An 18,928-nucleotide genomic window follows, 5' to 3' on the forward strand; every position below is an offset into this window, starting at 1 on the left:
TACTTGCAGAGCTCTGCACAGTTAGGCCTGCCATGACACGTGCCTTAGGTACACCATTATTGTGCTCAGTTAATACATAGTTATCGTTTTATTAATTTGCTTTGTACAAATAGGTTTTGGATTATTGGAATTAACTTTTTGCAGAGCTGCAACCTCTTGATCTTACAGTTCAGTCGGGAGAGCAGTCACCAGTAAGAAGTCAGGATAGGCAAGTTTGCTCAGCATGCATTCTAGCTTCATTCCCATTACACATACCAATGTTAATTTGGTGTCATTCATACCTTTTAATATTGTGTTCACATTTTTAAATTCCTCAGCATGGGAACTCTGTGGAAAAGAGCCTATATGACAACCATCCTGGACTCCCCTATATCTGAGCACAAATTGGCATCCTGCTCTGTGAAATTACTTAAGAAGGTAATCAGCTGACAAGAGTAGGCAATGTAAAATCTGTCAAGGGGCAGGACTAGTGTCCAGCACAAAGAAGACCAAAAAACCCAGCATAAATCAGGGAAATGGGAAACCTCCACCCACACTAGCAGAGCTGGGACTAAGTGTAGAGCCGGAATCCCTTCACACAACCTCCCAACCTCTGGCCTTCACAGCATGATGAAGTACTGAGTCATGCAGCAATTTGCTCATCTGGCATAGTTACACATTCAGATCCCTTCCACTCACCTTCTGAACCTACATGAGACCGTGTCATTGACTTCTAACTCCTCTAAAGCAGCACAGACCTCCTGTTGTCTTCTGAGAACCACTGTGTGTCCTGTGCAGAGGGACCTTTACAGACTTAAAGGCAGTACATAAAAAAAATCTTGCTCTTTATCACATTATGCTGAGCCACTTTCTGTAAACATTTGCTCTCCCTTGTGCTATGTAAGTTGAGGGATATACATGGCATAGGAAGCAGAAGACATTAGACATACTACTGGACAATTTTCCATGTAATTAAATCTCTTCATAAATATCTTCAATAAACATGAACTTAAATGCTATATTAAAATCTATATGTATTATCACAGAGACATATTAACAACTACAGTAATTAGTTTTTACACAATGGAAATCTTTAAACACAATGCAAATCCCCAGGTTTACTTCTCTTTGAAAGGTAAAACTTCAACTGATATGTGAATATTCCTATATGATTGGTATTTGTATTATGAGAACTGTTGCCTCTATTTCCTGCTGAAGTTATCAGAATGTTTTCATGCATCCCATTTCTAAGTACTCCCTCGTCATCTTTTAATGCTGCACCAGATCCTGCTTGACAATGGTGTTTGTAGGCTTTACTTTGGTGAGTGTATGAAAGCAATTCCAGCTCAGTGCATTGCTGAACATAGATAGATCCCTGGAAAAAAAAGAAAAACAAAACAAGAAAGAAAAAAAAAAACAACAACACTTTACCCCTCTTCATTTCAATAGTAATAAAAACCATAAAGTCCTACAATAAATAAGCAAACAGATTTGGTTTACTGTAAGGGTAGAGGTCTGGAAGATTCAGGTTCCTTGGCAAAATCAAGAGCTGCGGCTTTGTCCTTAGGAGAACAACTATACCAGAGTGGCCCTCTTCTATCACTTCCAGAAGAGGTTATTAGGGGGTGCTTTGCTGACTGACAGTTTAGCCCAAAACAGCTGAATGGATATCTATTTCTAAGAAACTCTGTCCACCTAGACTGAAAAAAGACAGCTTTTCCACAGCAGGTTAAGCTGGACATTCAGCAATTATTAACATGCAAAACTTTAATATTGAAATCCTAGGAAAATGTCTTTTTTAAAAGATGAAATATTTTAATTTGTATAGAGAGAACTTGTCCTTCTAACACTTCCTGTTACAAACAGTTTCATACCAGAAGTAATATAAAATAATGCAGTGATGAACTCAGCAAGACACACTTGGATCTGCCCGAAAAGTGCTGGAGTCTGCAGTGTGGGGAACAATCTTTGAGCTAAAACAAAGGAAAATATTGTTTGCATCTCACAGAAAAGAGAAGAAAACCAACACTACATTCCTAATACTTATGTTTATTATGAAAGTGTCTCCAAATAAAATAGCCCACAATACTGGTTGGTTCCAGAGATTTTATGAGGAATAATTATTTTCCATATTAAAAAAAATCCAAAACCCAAACCCAGTCAAATTAAACACAAAATAACTCCCAAAGTTCTACACAACAGCTATACATGAAAGGACTTTTAGCTAGTGTATCACTGTATTCAGGACAGTGGAATTCCTACACATCACTGTATTTCTGAAAGAGTTGCTCAAGCACAGGATTGTCATGAAAACACAGGTGGAAGTGTGTCATCTGCCTCACCCTGACTTGCAACAGTCAACATGCACAGTACGGTATGGTAAAATTAAACCCCAGAATTGCAAGAAGCTGAAGCTCAAGAGAAGCCAGAAAATGTGTACTGTTGCACAGATAATTTTCAGTCATTTAAGACAATCATTTTTGCCATTCATCTGACATATGCAATTACTGACATAGCTCCAAAACATCATTTCATAGTATTTCCTCCCGTTTTTTAATTGAAAGCAATTTTAAAGACTGAGAATTCTGTACACACTCAAACACTGTGTTTTCATTGCAACTACAATCAGAAATCTTTACAATTTAAAGGCTATACACGTACATCACCTTCTCAAAATTCCACTAGTGCTTTTCAAAAAGAAAAGAAAAAAAGAGTAACATTGTCTTACTGAAGTTCCCATTAGGTCCCTGTTCCAAATCAAAACCAGTCAAAACGAGTAATACAAACTGGTTTTGCTTCATGGTTTAAAGGCAACTGTAGTTTGCAGAACACTGAAGTTAGGCCTAACAGGGTCTACATTACAGGAAGGGTAAAAATTATTCAGTAGCTCCTCTCCCCCAAATGTCACAGGAAGTAGACAATAGGAGACATATAAAAATGAGTTGTAGCAAAGAGATTAAAAAAAATACCAAAGCATCAACTGTAGAAAACCAGTTTCTCTGAGATACAGAAGGTTGCGATAATGGGAAGATGAATGAAACAGGCATTAGGCTTCCTACTAGAGCACTCTGCATAAAACACACACAGTGACTAAATCAACCAGCATTGATCACCACTGACACGTGCTGCAGGGGAACGGCTGTCGCCGTCATGTCCTGTTCAGAACCAGAAAGTGATTTTCACCTGAAACAGATACAGATTTAAGAGGAGAATCACTTCACTGTAAGCAAAACTTTAGTGCATGTATTTGGGTCTCAGAAAAAGCATTTGATATTGGCAATCATGTGGTCACAGAATAGTCACAGGCTGAGACAGGAGCATATGAAGCTGTGACACCTGTACCAATTCTGCTGGAATCATTAAATAAATAACACATAGAAAAAAACTACAAAAGGGTAGCAAGGAAACAGCATGAGACGCTTTGGTATTTTAAAACTAGCACTATTTAACACTGATCCAAGACCCAAAAGACTCCAGTGTCCACCCTTGTTGTTTGATCAGATATTTCTACCATTTTCTGCAATGTTGGTTTTAATAAGAAAAAAACCCACCAACCCACCATATATTTTTCTTTTGGTACAAAATATGCCAATATGGGAAACAGTAAGAAAAAAGTGTGACCTGAATCTTATTTTACTATATTCTGGGCTGTCTAGGGAGAGAAGATAAATTCTTACTATTTACTAATCAACTCTACATATAATTTCCTCATTTTACTACTTCAACATCTCAACCACTGCTTCGTGTACTGTACTATAAAAAGGGAGCATAGAACTTGAAGACAAAGAGGTTATGGAGTACAAACCCTCATTTCTAAAATTACTAAAATGACGATTCTACAAAAGGTGTGAACATACAGAACCTTTTAAGGTCTCACATTTACCATGAACCACGCGAATAATTTCAGTCAATTTGCTGGAATATGTGCAATTAACCTCTACATACTTGATGGCTTCCAAATACATCTTGCAAAGCTCTTCATCAGAAAAGCAAACAAATACAAATGAAAAAGGAAATAATTGCACAGCATTTTCTCTGCAGAGTGCAAGATGAAGCCAAAGTTTTGACAACCATTAGTTAAAGCAATGAATCAAAGCGCACTGCTGTATCTGATCACTAAAACACTTGGTCCTTCCCACTAGAGAGAGGAAAAAATGTGCGAATTCCTAATTTTTGTTAAAAATCCTCTAGCTTGAAAGATCAGTGATTGTTTAGCAAAGGTTAGTGAAGTTCTCAGTGATTCCTTACTCTTATCCCATTTCCTCAAATGTGTCATTTGAGTCTCTTACCTCACCTATTTTCCAGACATCTCTGTATTAAAATTATATATTAAACTTATCTGTATTACACATATCTGTATTAAACTCCAAAAAGCCAGGTTTATAGGGGATAGGTAAGTCATTTGGAGTTACCTGAACCAAGATAACTGTGTACATGCTTTAGTATATCATAGATGCAAATGAATTTAAACCTCAAAGGAAGAGTTTTAATCCCAGATGCACTCTTTACCAGTGAGGATCCAAAGGGACCTTGACATGACTGAGATGGGCTGATGAAAACTTCTTAAAGTTCAATAAATCTAAGTGCAAGGTCCTACATCTGAGTTGTGGTAATCCTACAGGTTGGATGGAGAAATGATGGAGAGCAGCCCTGTGGAGAAAGACTTGGGGGTGGTGGTTGACAAAAACTCAACACGAGCTGGCAATGTGTGCTGGCAGCCCAGAAAGCCAACAGTGCCCTGAGCTGCATCAAAAGGACCACGGCCAGCAGGTCGAAGGAGACAATTCTACCCCTCTACTCTGCTCTTGTGAGGCCCTACCTGGGGTGCTGTGTACAGGTCTGGTGCCCCCAACATAAGAAGGACATGGAACTGTTGGAGAAAGTCCAGAGGAGGGCCACAAAGTTGATAAGAGAGTTGGAGCACCTCGCCTATGAAGACAGGCTGGGAAAGTTCGGGCTGTTCAGCCTGGAGAAGAAAAGGTTGTGTGGAGACATAGCAACCTTCCAGTATCTGAAGGGGACCTGCAGGGAGGCTGGAGAGGGACTCTTTGTCAGGAACTGTAGTGACAGGACAAGGAGTAGTGGATAAAAATTGAAAGAGGAAAAATTCAGGCTAGATATTAGGAAGAAATTCTTTATTGTGAGGGTGGTTAGACACTGGAACAAGTTGCCCAGGGAGGCTGTGGATGCCCCAACCCTGGCAGTTGGATAACATCAGGCTGGACAAGGACATGGGCAACCTGGTTGAGCGTAAGGTGTCCCTGCCCATGGCAGAGTGGGTTGGGACTAGATAATCTTTAAGATCCCTTCCAACCCTTAACATTCTATGATTCTATGGTACACTAAAAGCATATGTAGCCAGTGATGGTAAATCATCTCAAGGGTTGTAGCCTTGACTGTAAGTCTGAATCAACACTACAGAGCATTGCTGGGGAGGACCAACAGAGACTGAAGGCGTCTTGCACGAGGATTGTTTTTGGGAACTGCTCTCTGCTCTGGTGTCACCAACACAGCAGTATGTTGTCTATGTTGTGCATGTTGACGATTCAGAGCAATATTCTCATGTAAGACAAAGTATTTTGCCAGAATGCCATTTTTGTAACCATCTATGCAGTGGAGATAGTAATCAATATCATGGAAGGGGTGTGTTTAAAATTATATTCTCAATTACCATATTAGCAGGTCAGATTTCACAAATTATAATGTCCATTTAATATATCCCAGGATGATTTTATTTTAAAATCTTGGTATCATCTTGACAGTAATTACTACACAGCTGTGACTTCAAACACCATGGGTGGGCTTCTTTCTATTGAAATTGGTATATTTTCACATGTATAACCTGCCCTGTTGGTTATGAAATCAAATGCACAGGAGACAGAAGAGAAAAATTAGAGGCAGAAAAACTTTTGGGGGAGAAACAGATTTAAATAAGGCTCCCTTGCTCCCTCAGATATACTCATGGACATCTAAGCTGTAGCTTACCTGACAAGGTTACCTGACTTTTTCAAAAGATGCTCTGTAGGTAGTAAAACTGATAGATCTTCTTCCATGATTTATAATTTTCCAGTTTTCTTACCTTTATTTTCAACTTTTTTTAGCACATTATTTTTTGTAACACACAAGAATCTTTATGGATAATAAAGGTTTCAGAAGTTTTCAAGAGCAACCAGTGGAATAGGACAAATCTGTTTTCAAAAGAAAGAAGTGACAACACAACTTTCTTCACTGGAGTGTGTATAAAATAGAGTCTTTAAACATGTTTTATGGCATCAGAAGCCATGTATATTTTGCTATTTGCATAGGTGGAAGGAATCAGAAAGACTACCTGGCTCAGAGTTCCAGCTGAACACAGCACTCCAAACCCTTTGAATAGAGAAGACACACTCAGGATTTTTTTTTTCCTGGTTTGTTCCTTCCTTCTTTTTTTTAAACTTTTTTTTAAAATATATATATATATATATGTAAGTCTTTGGTCTACAAGCACATTGGTTCTGTGTGCATACACAGCACTGTTGAACAGTAGGTTGCATAGAGTCTGCTACCCAAGAACCTTGCCTACTTTTGGCACTGCTGTCACAAATCACAGAAAAGTGTCCTGCAAGAGTTGTATGATCCTTAGCATCGTACATCAAACTTTGATCTAGAAACTGATCTAGTATGTATATAATGTTTAAGAAGATGTTTACTTTGGGTGTTACTTTGTCTTCTTTGGGACATTGTTTGTAAATCCTGAATAAAAAAGGAGTACAAAATTATTTTACAGACACTCTTAATTTTATTTTTAGTGCTGAGCAATCAAAAGTTGCTGTGAATTACGTTAAGTGAATTTTGCTCAAGTTTTCACACATTTAAAATAAACTAAGTCTAGTAATGTATGGCATTCGGCCTTCTCTTCTTTACCTTACCAAGGGAGTGGCAATAATTTTAAGAAAAATATCTAGACTGAACTGTGTCTGAGGAAGCAATGAACTTTTCATATGCTGTTTTTCCCATTACACCCCTGCTCTCAATCATGAGAATGTGCAAGAACAATTTCAGGTGTGAGGTCTGGATTCATAATGGTGCACTTGAACAAATACGTTTTTACATGGAATCTCTGCAAAGAGCTGAAATCTATAGAGGTAAAAAATTGAGAGGTCAAAAAAAAGTGAGAATGAGTTTATCCTAAGTGTTGACATCAATGCGTTTGGGTATTTGCACAACAAATCAAGTCTACTGCTAATGCAATTAACCACCAAATTGAATTTTAAATTATGCTAAAATAATATCCCACAATTACCACATTTTTTCCCAAATTGCTAATTAACCACATTACCTACTATTTAAAATATTGATCCAGTGTTTTAAAATTTTATGTTGGAGGAACAGTCACTGTGATTTGATAGGCAATTTCAAAACCAGTACTTTAAAACACAAAGATAGCAAAAATATCTGAAGCTGATCTAAAATCTATAAAGCTATGCTCTATCTTACTGTAAGTAACAAATTAAGCAACTATTACTTATAGCAGATTCAGCAAAAGCATCAGGGATGGACAGAAGAAATCTGAGCATGATGCTCTCCACCACTGAGAATCCAAGATACAAAGTTTAAGAATGGATATTCCCTTTTGTCCAGAACTTCCCAAAAGAATACAAAATAAATAATATTTCCAAGACAGTACAAGTGAAAATACTGCTCCCATTGTGTCAGTTACATACACATACAGCATGCCTACGTATACAGAATGGTGTGCTGTCTTCATTCACAAACAGGAAATAATGGCAGTGCGCTATCAGAATGCTTTGATACTCATATTTTTTTCTGATGCTGAGATATATGAAGAAACCGCATTCACAACTTATAATTTACTTCCAGTAGCAAACAGTTCATTCTGTTCATGTCTCATGATTGAACTCAAGGATTAATGCTCCTCTGAGCAAGTGCCACCAGTAAGATACCCATTTGTCCCATTGGCACCGCTGGTCCCATTACTGGCCATAGTGCTGTGCAGGGCCTTTGAGCGAGGTACTGTTTCTTCCTCATCTGAGCTTGACTCAACATCACTTCGGGAATCCTTTGCTACCTGTAGAAGTTAAAAAAGAAGAAGCAGTAGGTGACTGTAAGGAAACAACTCAGCTTTTTGGTTCAAGAGAATCAGAAATTCACATATTTTTCAATTTGAGCTTTGAAGGTAATCTCAGCTCTGGCACACTTCTCTTCCTTTGCCTGTCTGGACTCACTTCAAACATAGATGTCTGTACACATTTGCCATGCACATATGCCATGTACAAAGGGAGGGTGAGAACTTAGCACTCGTGCACTGAAGGTAGTATCTCCAAGTGCCCAAGGAAAAAGGTTGTGCACAGACTGAAGTAACCAATATCCAAGCTCCCAAATTCAACCTAGCCTCAGTCCCTCTGCTCTCCTAACTACAACTTTATTTCCCGTCCTTCATTTGGGGTGCTTCTCTTTGACCTAGTAATACGAAATATTCAACCCAACTTCCTTCCCCTCACCTCCCAGCTCATTCCCTAGGCACCACATGGCTCCAGGGAACAGTCCTACACACTAGCAGTAGGAGACAGGAGTACAGGCTGAAACATAACTCACCACACTGCATAACTCCAGTCTCTGACTTCAGACAAATGGTGAGAATGGGGCTTGCAAACTGTGGATAGTCCAGTTCAGTCCCTAACACAGGAGTGACAAACTTACTAGCGCAATTCAACTGTGTGCCCCATCGTGTCACTGGAAAGCTATTTCTGAAACAGACGACCTGAGCTGAAAGAGACTGTCTGCTAATACCCAGCTGACTTCCTTGAAAATCTCCAAAACTGATGAGTGCACCAGACGAAGTACAAAAAAAGCATCAACAGAAAAATGTCTGAAGTTTAACCTGCATGCAGCTTTAAGAATGCAGTTTTCATGCCTGCTTCTACTCCTGTCTGTATAGCTGAGCATCCCATTTGTTCAAAATCTCTCCATGCTATGCTGTTTGCCACAGCAGGCAATTACAATTGGCTTTACTATAGTGAATGGACATAAAGAGGGTAAAACATATGTCAAGTCTTTTTCCTCAAAACCATTAAAGAGCAGGGCCACTGCATATAATTTTTTGCTTACAGTAATCCTCCCTTACTCCAGAAAGTCGTCATGACAATTCAGCTCTCCAGCTCTCATCTCAGAAACAGCCATTAGCCATTGGGGCTCCCAGTGTTGGCCTTACAATATCATAACACCTGAGTGACACTATTCGGCTTGAGACCAGTGAAAAAAGGAAACACAGGTCCCATATACCTCTTAAAAAGTACAGTTTTTAATGTCAATGTCTAGCAAGCCCACAATTATGACACCCACGAACTTCAGCAGAGGTCAGAAATTTGGTTCCATGCTTACACAGCTTCAATTAACAGATTACTTCAGTGTCTTTCATATGAAGGGAGCTTTATATTAAATCTGTTAGGGGTACAGAAATACTGTTATCAGACAGAAGAGAATAGTCTCAGCACAGGGTACTGAGCACCTGTGATCAGTTCAAGGGCAGACTAGATGATTGAAAAATTCTACATCGACTTAAATTCTCTTAAAATATTAGATTCACTGCTGATTCTTCTGCTAAAGTCCTACCCCAAAGCCAAACAATCAAATGAAGATTCTGTGCTGCAGCCACTTCATTTAAACACGTGACATGCTCTGTTTTTGCACTCAAAACCTGATATGATTGCAACATATCTTGCAGTATTTAGTTCTCTTTGTTTATCCCCAAAAGAACACACTGGAGGAATTTCTGCAGAAGTAGTCTAGAATATACATATATATATATATATTTAGAAAACTCCTAAGAACAGCACCAGTGAGTAAAAAATATATGATCAGGATTACATTACAAATTTAATGATAATAAATTCCTTTATCAGCTGAGCTGTTCCAAAGGTGGATACTAGTACTACAAAAACAAAATAATACTTAAGGATGAAAATTTACTGTAAGATATCTGTAAGGTGTCATGAAAATACTTCTTATATTACTGCAGAAATGGAAAGAATGGAGTTGCCAGTGAGGAATTAAGATCTGAAGGAAGAAGAATCCTCTGTGTATATGTCATACATATGCACCTTTAACCTGGTCACTGTGTTATTGCAAATGTCTAACTTTGCTCTTGTACAATCTAAATTTTCTCCTGTGCAACTGTTAGAACTACAAGGTGAAGGACTTACACTCTCAAGTATGCATCCTGAATGGTGACAGAGCAGCTGCTTATCCTGCTGATATATAGACATGTGTGTATATTTTGTGTACAAAAGGTTGCAGTATAACATCACCCAGATACTACAGATGAATGTGGGTTTGAATGGTTTTAGGCAATGCATAGCCAAGAAGTAAATATGGCCTTTAAAGACAGCCTTAATTCAAATATATAAATATCAACAATGGAAAAAAATACCAATCAGAAACTACAAATTAAAAAACACAAACACCAGTCTTGTCAAAATAAATCTTTTGCAAAGTAACTTGAAAGAAACTTACCTGCAAGGGGTTCCACTTCCCAGCCTTCCAGCACAGCACAAGGGAAAGGACAAACAAGCAGAGTAAGAGAGAGTTGTTTTTTTTTTTTTAATCCAATTTCCCTAATGTAGTTTGGTTCAGTGTACCAGATTAGAAAAAAAGAAGTGTGGAAGCACATATAAATGCAATCACTATGAAGAGTATCATTAACTTATCTGACAATTGTTAGGAGTGGAAAAAAGTTTCCATGAAAGGAAAGAAGAGTTTACATAAAATAAGATGTGTTTTCAGTAGTGTGTTATGGATTAGAAAAAAAACAGCAACCAAAAAGTGACCTGTATGGACATTGAAAAAGTTAAAATCATGAAACAGAACCATGCTGTCTTACCTTGCCCTTTGAAAGAGCTTTGTAGGCTGTCTTTATGATTAGGTAAGACCAAAGACAGTGCAGAATTTGAAGAACCATAAGAAGCACATTCAAGACCCACAAGGCAGGAAAATTGCCCAGAGCTTCATACAGTTCAAATGATGTTGTGTTTAATATCCTAGAAGAGAGAGAGACAGAAATAGAATAACACTTTCTTTAAGCCAACAAATTTCAAAGAAGACCTTTTTAAATCAAGATGACAAGTACTTGATTAGATGGGATCCACATGTGTAAGCTGGTTCTCACAGTAATACTGGCTTGGACTGAACATCACAGGTTTCTCCAGAGAGAAACAACATGAGAATATTGCTTTTGATATTTAACTTCATTTTGCAAACATTGCATACAGAAAATATAGATCCTCAGTGTGCATTTCTCCACTCCATCTATAAAGCTGGCAGGTGTTGGTTGACTCAAGTAACTCCTTCCCTGATTAATTACAAAACTTACTTTATTCCATTTTTTAAAAATAAAGCTATTCCATCTCAGCTGCCTCCAGTACAGGTTTGGTACGCCTATATTAGCACAGGTAAGAGCATGTACGAGAACTGCTAAACTACCGTGCAATCCACATGCAGCACCATGTTCTTCAAACCACATTCCCAGGTTGTGACAGTGAGCTGCAACCTCTCCTGTGTTAAATGGCACAAACCTGTACCAAGAGCCAGGCAATGCTCCTTAGGTGCTCCCATCTGAAGCCCTCTCTCCCAAAGCCAATCTCAAAGGATTTGTTTCAGTGCACACAACTAAGGATGTCTTTGTCCAGTTGGTATCAGCAACGTGAGTGAAGTGCTGTGTGGAACCGAAAACAGTCTGAGACTGTTCAATTAAAGTGAAACTTCAGTGGCACTTGAAAAATGACACATGGGGCAGGATTCACCTTCTTTCGGGGTTTTCTAAGAATTGGGGGCGGGTGTGTGAGTTTGGCTGTTTGGCTAAAATCTTATTTAGTGGAAACCTCAGCACCAACAGGATTCCAAGTTCAAAGCAGCCAACCAGTCAAGGGGCTTAACCCTGGGTCTTGAACATCCTGGGTGCCTACAGTAACTGCTAAGGTACTAGAAAGCTCTGGGGCCACTTTCTGCACAAAATCCAATTTGCACACCACGTGTGTACAATCAAGAGTGAAGTTTAGCAGTTACATAAAGGACAGGTGGCCAACAGGGCAGCAAGGGATGGGAGACCTTATTGCAGCCATTCAATACTTAAAGGGGGTTTATAGGAAAGATGGGGACAAACTTTTTAGTGGAGCCTGTTGAGATACAACAATGGGTAACAGTTTTAAGCTAAAACAAGTAGATTTAGATATAAAGATGAGGTTTTTTACACTGAGGGTAGTAAAACTGGAACAGGTTGCTCAGAGAGGTTGTAAACTCACCATCCCTGGAAACATTCGAAGTTGGGTTGGACAGGGCTCTTAACAACCTGATCCAGACGAATATGTCCTTGCTCACTGCCTGGGGGTTGGACTAGATGACATTTAAAGGTCCCTTGTAATCCAAATGATTTTATGATTTTAAGAAATTCAGTCAATTCTAGTCATTTGAACCAAATGTTTGAGAATCAGCATTTCAGATGCAGGCAGTAACAGATGTTGTAACATGACTTCTGAAGCATTGTGAATACAGCACTAATTGTCTGCCCAAATACTCTGCCGTAGCAGATGATTTCAACTTGGAGCCCAGCAAATAGCCTGAGAGCAGACAGTGGAGAACAGACAATAGAAACAGTGGCATTTTTTGAAACAAACAGTGATCTAGTAATGGTTGTTAATTAGGGGGAGAAAAATAAGGCAATATAAGGATTTGTTAACCTCCATCTATTTTCCCCGCTGGTGCAAAAATTCATTAAAATCTCCTTTGGCTTTATGTCCTTTTTCTTTGTTTTAAATTAACTATCACCCGCTAGTCACTAGATGGCGCGTTTAACCCAGACAACGCCCGCGCAGCTCCTGGCACCAGCCGTGTCTCGGGCCCGATGTGGCACTTAGTGCCATGGTCTAGTAACCACGGCAGCTTTGGATCAAGGGTTGGACTTGATGATCTCGGAGGTCTTTTCCAACACGATTGATTCCGTGATTCTATGATTCTAAGGGATGGCACTGGAGTCCCACACTTCTCTCAGTGGAGAAGTTACAGATACCGGTCTCAGCCTTTTAATAAGCAATCACATTTGCCACAATCCTTTACAACAACATAAAATCAGTTAAATTAGTATTAATAAGAAGTATGTACAGATAGCAAACCCAGAACACAACATTTAGTGGTAATGATTTATGTGCATAACAGTATCGATCAAAAATCAACCAGTGATTTCTAATACACTGGCCTTAAATGCCTAATGGGCATTTCACAGTAAGTCTACCTTTTTTATTTGTGCCTTCTTACACTAAACTGCACATATGCTTCACAGTTTATTGAGAAGTTGATGTTTTATAACCTTATTATAAAGCTGTATTTTTACGTCTTCTGTTTATGGTGAGAACATTAGAAAAAGAAACTGTGTTCCAGTTTGCAAAGATCCCATCACATTATTGCTTCTGTCAGACAGAACTTTTCAGTCTCAGCTTTGTCTAATTTGTTCTGCCAATAGTAGCCCTACATGGCACAGCGATACCGCACTTTCCTGTTCAAGGAGACAGTCTCATGCATATCAAAACAGAACTCTAGTCAGCACTGTTTTACTTCACCACCACTTATTACAGTTCTAACCATTATATCAAATTCAAACTTGAAATCAACAACTCCTGTACATAAAGTTACCATTGTTTCCACCCAATTGTCTTTATGTCTAAAATTTATAGCTCCAGAATTGTAGATGCAGTTTCTACAGGTTTCTGTTTATATTTTCATTCACTGGACCAAATTCATCTCTGGGGACTTCCACAGAGGTCAAGCCAAAAAAGCAGCATTAGAGATGCAGATGGTCCAGTCTCGCAGAAGTCAGGAAGAAAGCGAGGCCAAAAAGAGTGCTTCTGGTATCCAAAGCAGTTTCATGTGCAAATGAGTCATCTAGTGTGTATTAGATATGGGAAATAAGCCTTCATTGAAAAAGCAGACCTCTTTCTAACCTTCTCATGTCTGGTAAACTAAGGACAGGATTGGAATTCTCCATTAAAGCTGCATAAAGGACCTCCCTAATTGCTCAGCAGTGTTAAGAGGGGTCAGTGATCTGCTGGATGTGCAGATAGAGCTAAGGCTATATCTAAGCACCTAGGGCTGAGCAGAAGCTGAGTGAAAAAAACAGAAAATGACAGAAAGAATGTAGTTAAGCAAATACAATAAACTGATTTATACACTCAGTATAAATCAATTATTTCATATTAAAAGTCTGAAATGGGGAAAAAACCCTTGTTTATTAGGTGGAATACACAGAGAAATTCTACTTGTAGAGACTGAGGAAAGGGGGGAGGGAAGAAAGCCTAGACCATTTTTCATCAATTCCACTGCTAAAAATATTCAATGGAAGCATTTTAACCAACCACACAAATAACAGGGACTGGAAAAAGCAGCATGAGAATGGATTACACAAAGGAGAAAGTGACTATATGATGTATATGCAAATAAATCTTAGGTTCAAATACTCAGAAAAGCATTCAAGCCCTTAAATCTGCAAATACGCTTGCCAGATTTTTTCAAAGCTGTCCAGTAGTTAGATCCCAGCTTTTCATAATGAATGGTGTAAACTTTGGTTCTTGGGTATCTAACTTGAAAGAGCTGGACTTGATCTCTTAGTGGGAAATTACTTTAAGCTGCAAGTGCTCTACCGTTCTGAAACTTTTGGTCAGCATTTCTCAGATCTTTGCAATTTGAAACTAAATGTTAGCTTCTGTTTTTGACAATAGGTTCTGGACTGAAGCGATTTTTCTGAGGCCCTGGAAAGCTTTGATAGCTGGACAAAACAACACAATCTCATGGAAGGCATTCTTCCCTCATTAAATGCATCCCAAGCAGGGTTGTGCACCTGGCTGTGGGAAGCTCTCAGTTTAGCATTTTGATTTAAGTAGTGTGGCTGATGAAGGCAAGCAAAAACAAATTCACCCCTTAAGATCCAATCTACTCTTGCAGAAATCTGTGGTATTTTTTCAGGAACGTTGCCACAATATCTGAGGTAATCCTGTACTTACTGTATTACCACTCTAATTGTACACTCAGAATAAAAATAACACATTTTCAACAGCTACTAAACAATCAGCAGCAACACATCGACAGTAACATAGGTTTTTCTTCTACTGTCTAAACCTTTATCTAGCCAGCAAAGCAGTACTTGAGAGACTACCGGCAACAGACCCATACACTGACTCATTAAGATTACACTCCCTCCCCTCAACTTAGTGGGCCCAAGTCCAGGTTCTTGCATAACAGTTATAATTCTTGGCAAGTTGATCCCTTGTCTTGCACCAAGGATGAAAGAAGAACCTGGAGATGAAGGAAGAGAGATAATGAAAGAGAGGGATGGGTGTAAGAGTAAAATGCTTATTTGTATTTGTCTGAGAACTGACAAAAATGTGCTGTGTTTGCTTCTGAAAGGACCCTGAAAGGAACAAAAAGAGATAAAGAAGGGGATCGTGTGGAAAGAATAGACATTCTTCCACATAAGAAAGAAATTATTGATAAACTCTTTAGAATGAAGCATAGCAGAATGATGGGCACTATTATCACATCCAATGAGAGCAGAAACTGTGGAGCTGAAATTAGTGCTACTGCAAGTTGCCTTAACTTCTGCAGCACTGTCCAGTGGCCAACGTACTGTATGTGAAACACACTGAAGTCATGTTGTTACCTCAGTACAGTGGTCTGAAGTCTCAAAGTATGACCAAAGATAGTACAATATGATACTAGCTGGTCTAAATAATTCAGAATGAATGTCTTTATCTCCTTTACCTAGTGTATATTAAACAACAGTATTCTATGTTGCACCATAACCACCTGTACTGGGACATCTTTCAATACGGCATTCATGACAGAAGATAGGTAATTACAACTCGGTGGGTATTAATGACATTCAGATCCTATTTAGTGCAAGTAACCCAACAATACCACTGCCAGCAATGCTTCAAAGTTTCTGCTTTTTTAAAATTTTTCCTTAAAAAAACCAAAAACAATTGCACTTACTTTTGCCCCAAAAACATAGTCATTTGTTCTCTACTGTACATAGTAAAAAATGACCAAGACCAAAGAACAAAGAGCCAGAAGTTCTAAATTCTAGATTTAGTTACATTAACTTATGTGATCCAAGAAATTTTCACATTTCCTTACATCGTTCACTTTTTGTTAATGATGAGCACAAGGTACTGGTACATTCTGTCGGTCACATAAAGATGCTGGGAGAATTAGCTTGTTTATAAAACACCATGGACTACTGCCTTAAAGGATGCTCTAAAACTGACAAGTAAGAAAAAAATATCACTGCGATTTACATATAAATGAAGAGGCAGTGGAGTGTGAAAGCACAGGTATGCACACATGTTGATCAGCCACAGTATGATAAATCAGCTACATTTCATCAGAAGTCAAGATTTATCTCTGGGATTCAGACCTTGATTGAAATCTAATAGGACTTCATATCCCAGGCTCTCCTAGTTACTTTTAATGACAATGCTACACAACAGACCTGACACACAGGTATTTCTGCATGAGAGACTTCAGATGAGTTACACAACTTTTTACCTGAGAAGCGTACGGAATGATACACAAAATAGTCATTAAATTGAAGAAACTTTGGTCTGTAGCACTTCACGTACTGGAGTCTTCAAGCTGCAGCACAGCTAAGTATTTAATTATAGCAAATTCAGTACATAAAGAGCTGTACTTCATCTTCTGAGTTTCAGCTTGGCCAGCTGCTGTGTCTATATCACTGTTCTGCTCTGAACAGATGCTTCTTGGTTCTTGCTGAGTGGGAGAACAAGCTTGTTTCCCTTTTCAGATCCTGCTGCCTCTTATGTTTTCAGCCCTCCAGAGAAGGACTTAAGCTACTAAGCAGCACATGGCAAATACAAGAGGAGCAGCAGAGACCCACTGTGAACTGAGAAGAGTCAAATGAACCAGTCACCCACACAGAAGCAATGAAACAGGGAAAGAAGGACTGGGAGAGACAGAGATGATCTTTTAACAGCATCTCAGGCTGATTCCTCAGATTGTTTGGTTGGTGATGCTCATTACCCTCTTTTAGACAGCTGATGAAAGATCTCTGCAAAATGCAGCGACAGAAAGAATATAAACTCTTGAGTAACTCAGTATTCAGAGCGACATTAAACCCCCACACTTCAATTTTATCAGTGAGCTGAGCACCACGTGGCATTCTGCTCACCCATACTGGCCCCACATTAGAGGATTTCCTGACATGGTGCCAATACAAGCTCAGCTGCTGTAGAGATGGGTGACTCCTGTCCTAATACTAATTAGGAACAATACATCTTTGCAGAAATCACAGCCTGACACTGGAGACTGTGTTATTTTAAGCCCTTTGCAGGTCAACAGGATTTCCAATTACTTATCTAAAATGATGGAGCAGGCAGGAAATTATTCATGTTTGATGTACAGTAGAAGAGACCATTCTGATCAAGCTGTCACTGGTTTCAGCTGTGCTTTTCACTCAATTTGTTCTCATCAGCGGTTACTATGCATTAGCTGTTTCTGCAGCCACTGGTATGAATAGTAGTATTTACACTCTTGTGCATAGAAAAAAACTAAGAATAAAAGGTCAGAGACACCTTCACAATCCAAGCTCAAACCTCAGGAGAGTCTTTTAACAGATATCAGGATATGGAGGGAATTTATATTTCCTAGCAGAATGTAATTATACTCAGCAAAAGGTTGTATCAGTAATGTGTTATGGCAAAATGCATATGCAAAGGCCTGTGATAATAGCACACAGGCACAAAGAAACTATGTTATGCTAACAATAACACTTCCAAATCTGAAAATCTCCAGGCACACATAAAACTTTCATATGAGCAACAGAGAACGCATATCAAGATCCATTTGCCTGGAGTTCATGTTATTCTCCAAATAGGAAAAGCATTTGTTGTAAACTATAGGTTCCAATCTTTGCAAGCAGAGTATCAGACTATAAAAAATCCTTCCTCAGGCCTCTTTCTGTTGAATAAAAATAAATGCAATTGCATTTAACGACACGCCATGGCAGATATTTTGGGGGGGGGGGGGGGGGAAGATTACCCAAACTTTCTGTAAACACAGGAAAAAAATAGAACTAGTTCAAAAGCCCACAAAGCATCACAGAACATCTGCATTCAGTTCTTTGCCAGGCACCCAGTGACTTTTAGGTGGCTTATTTACCATTAATAGTAGGGGTATCACACTTGGGATTCATTGGCCTAGTTTTGAGAACATGCCCACATGCCCCTAGAGTAATATAAAATTTTTTAAATCCATAAAAATCACACAGCTTAAGGAAGTGTGGTGGCACAGTGTCTGCCAAGGACTCAGCTTTCAAACAGTGATTCAAGTATTATGGTCCTGTTGTGGATGGAGAGGAAAAACAGCACCACCAAAAATCCAATCAACTTTACTTTGCTACAAAAAGCACCATAAGAATTTTCTCCACATCTGTGAAATCAGCCTTAAATAGTTTTCAGTTTAATCCAATTTTCTTAATAATGATCTCTACTGTCACATATTATGGGTCAAGCTCTGCCATTGTGCAACACTGATAAAACCAATAGAATATGCATGGTTACACTACTTACATGGGTGCTGGGTTTCTCCCAAAGTGTTTAGTCACAGTGACCTCCTCCTAGCTGAACACTAATGAGATCCTAGCTGCATCATGGCTGTGGAACACGGTGTTCAAAAGTCATTTGCTATTTCAAGCTGGTAAGTTAACTTACTCCCATGCTTTTGTAGTGCTATGATTTTTACATCCCACATACATCAGAAGCTCACAGTGTTCTGCTTTTATACTGACTCTGTAGCACTACAAAATATGTGCCAGTAACAGCACAGATACATCCTGGTGCTACAGATACATCCTCTAAGAGAAAAGAAAAGTGGTTGAGAAGAGGCAGAATGT

At 38.8% G+C, this 18,928-nt stretch overlaps 1 protein-coding gene across 2 annotated transcripts in view; it reads right to left on the reverse strand.

The window, feature by feature from the left end:
* Positions 1 to 6,429: 6,429 nt before the first annotated feature.
* Positions 6,430 to 18,928, reverse strand: part of CERS6 (ceramide synthase 6) — a 109,747-nt gene continuing 97,248 nt past the window's right edge. Inside the window, exons 9-11 of one of the 2 annotated variants that reach the window (XM_027637302.1) lie at positions 10,859 to 11,015; positions 10,492 to 10,515; positions 6,430 to 8,047 (exon numbers count right to left, since the gene is read on the reverse strand). In XM_027637302.1, coding sequence (XP_027493103.1) covers positions 7,886 to 8,047; positions 10,492 to 10,515; positions 10,859 to 11,015 — 343 coding nt within the window. In that variant the 3' untranslated portion in view covers positions 6,430 to 7,885. The remainder of the gene's footprint in view (positions 8,048 to 10,491; positions 10,516 to 10,858; positions 11,016 to 18,928) is intronic. The other variant, XM_027637304.1, reaches the window with a different exon arrangement.

Source organism: Corapipo altera, unplaced genomic scaffold (genome assembly GCF_003945725.1).
Source record: "Corapipo altera isolate COAL_440 unplaced genomic scaffold, ASM394572v1 45, whole genome shotgun sequence".
In the NCBI taxonomy this organism is placed as follows: domain Eukaryota; kingdom Metazoa; phylum Chordata; class Aves; order Passeriformes; family Pipridae; genus Corapipo; species Corapipo altera.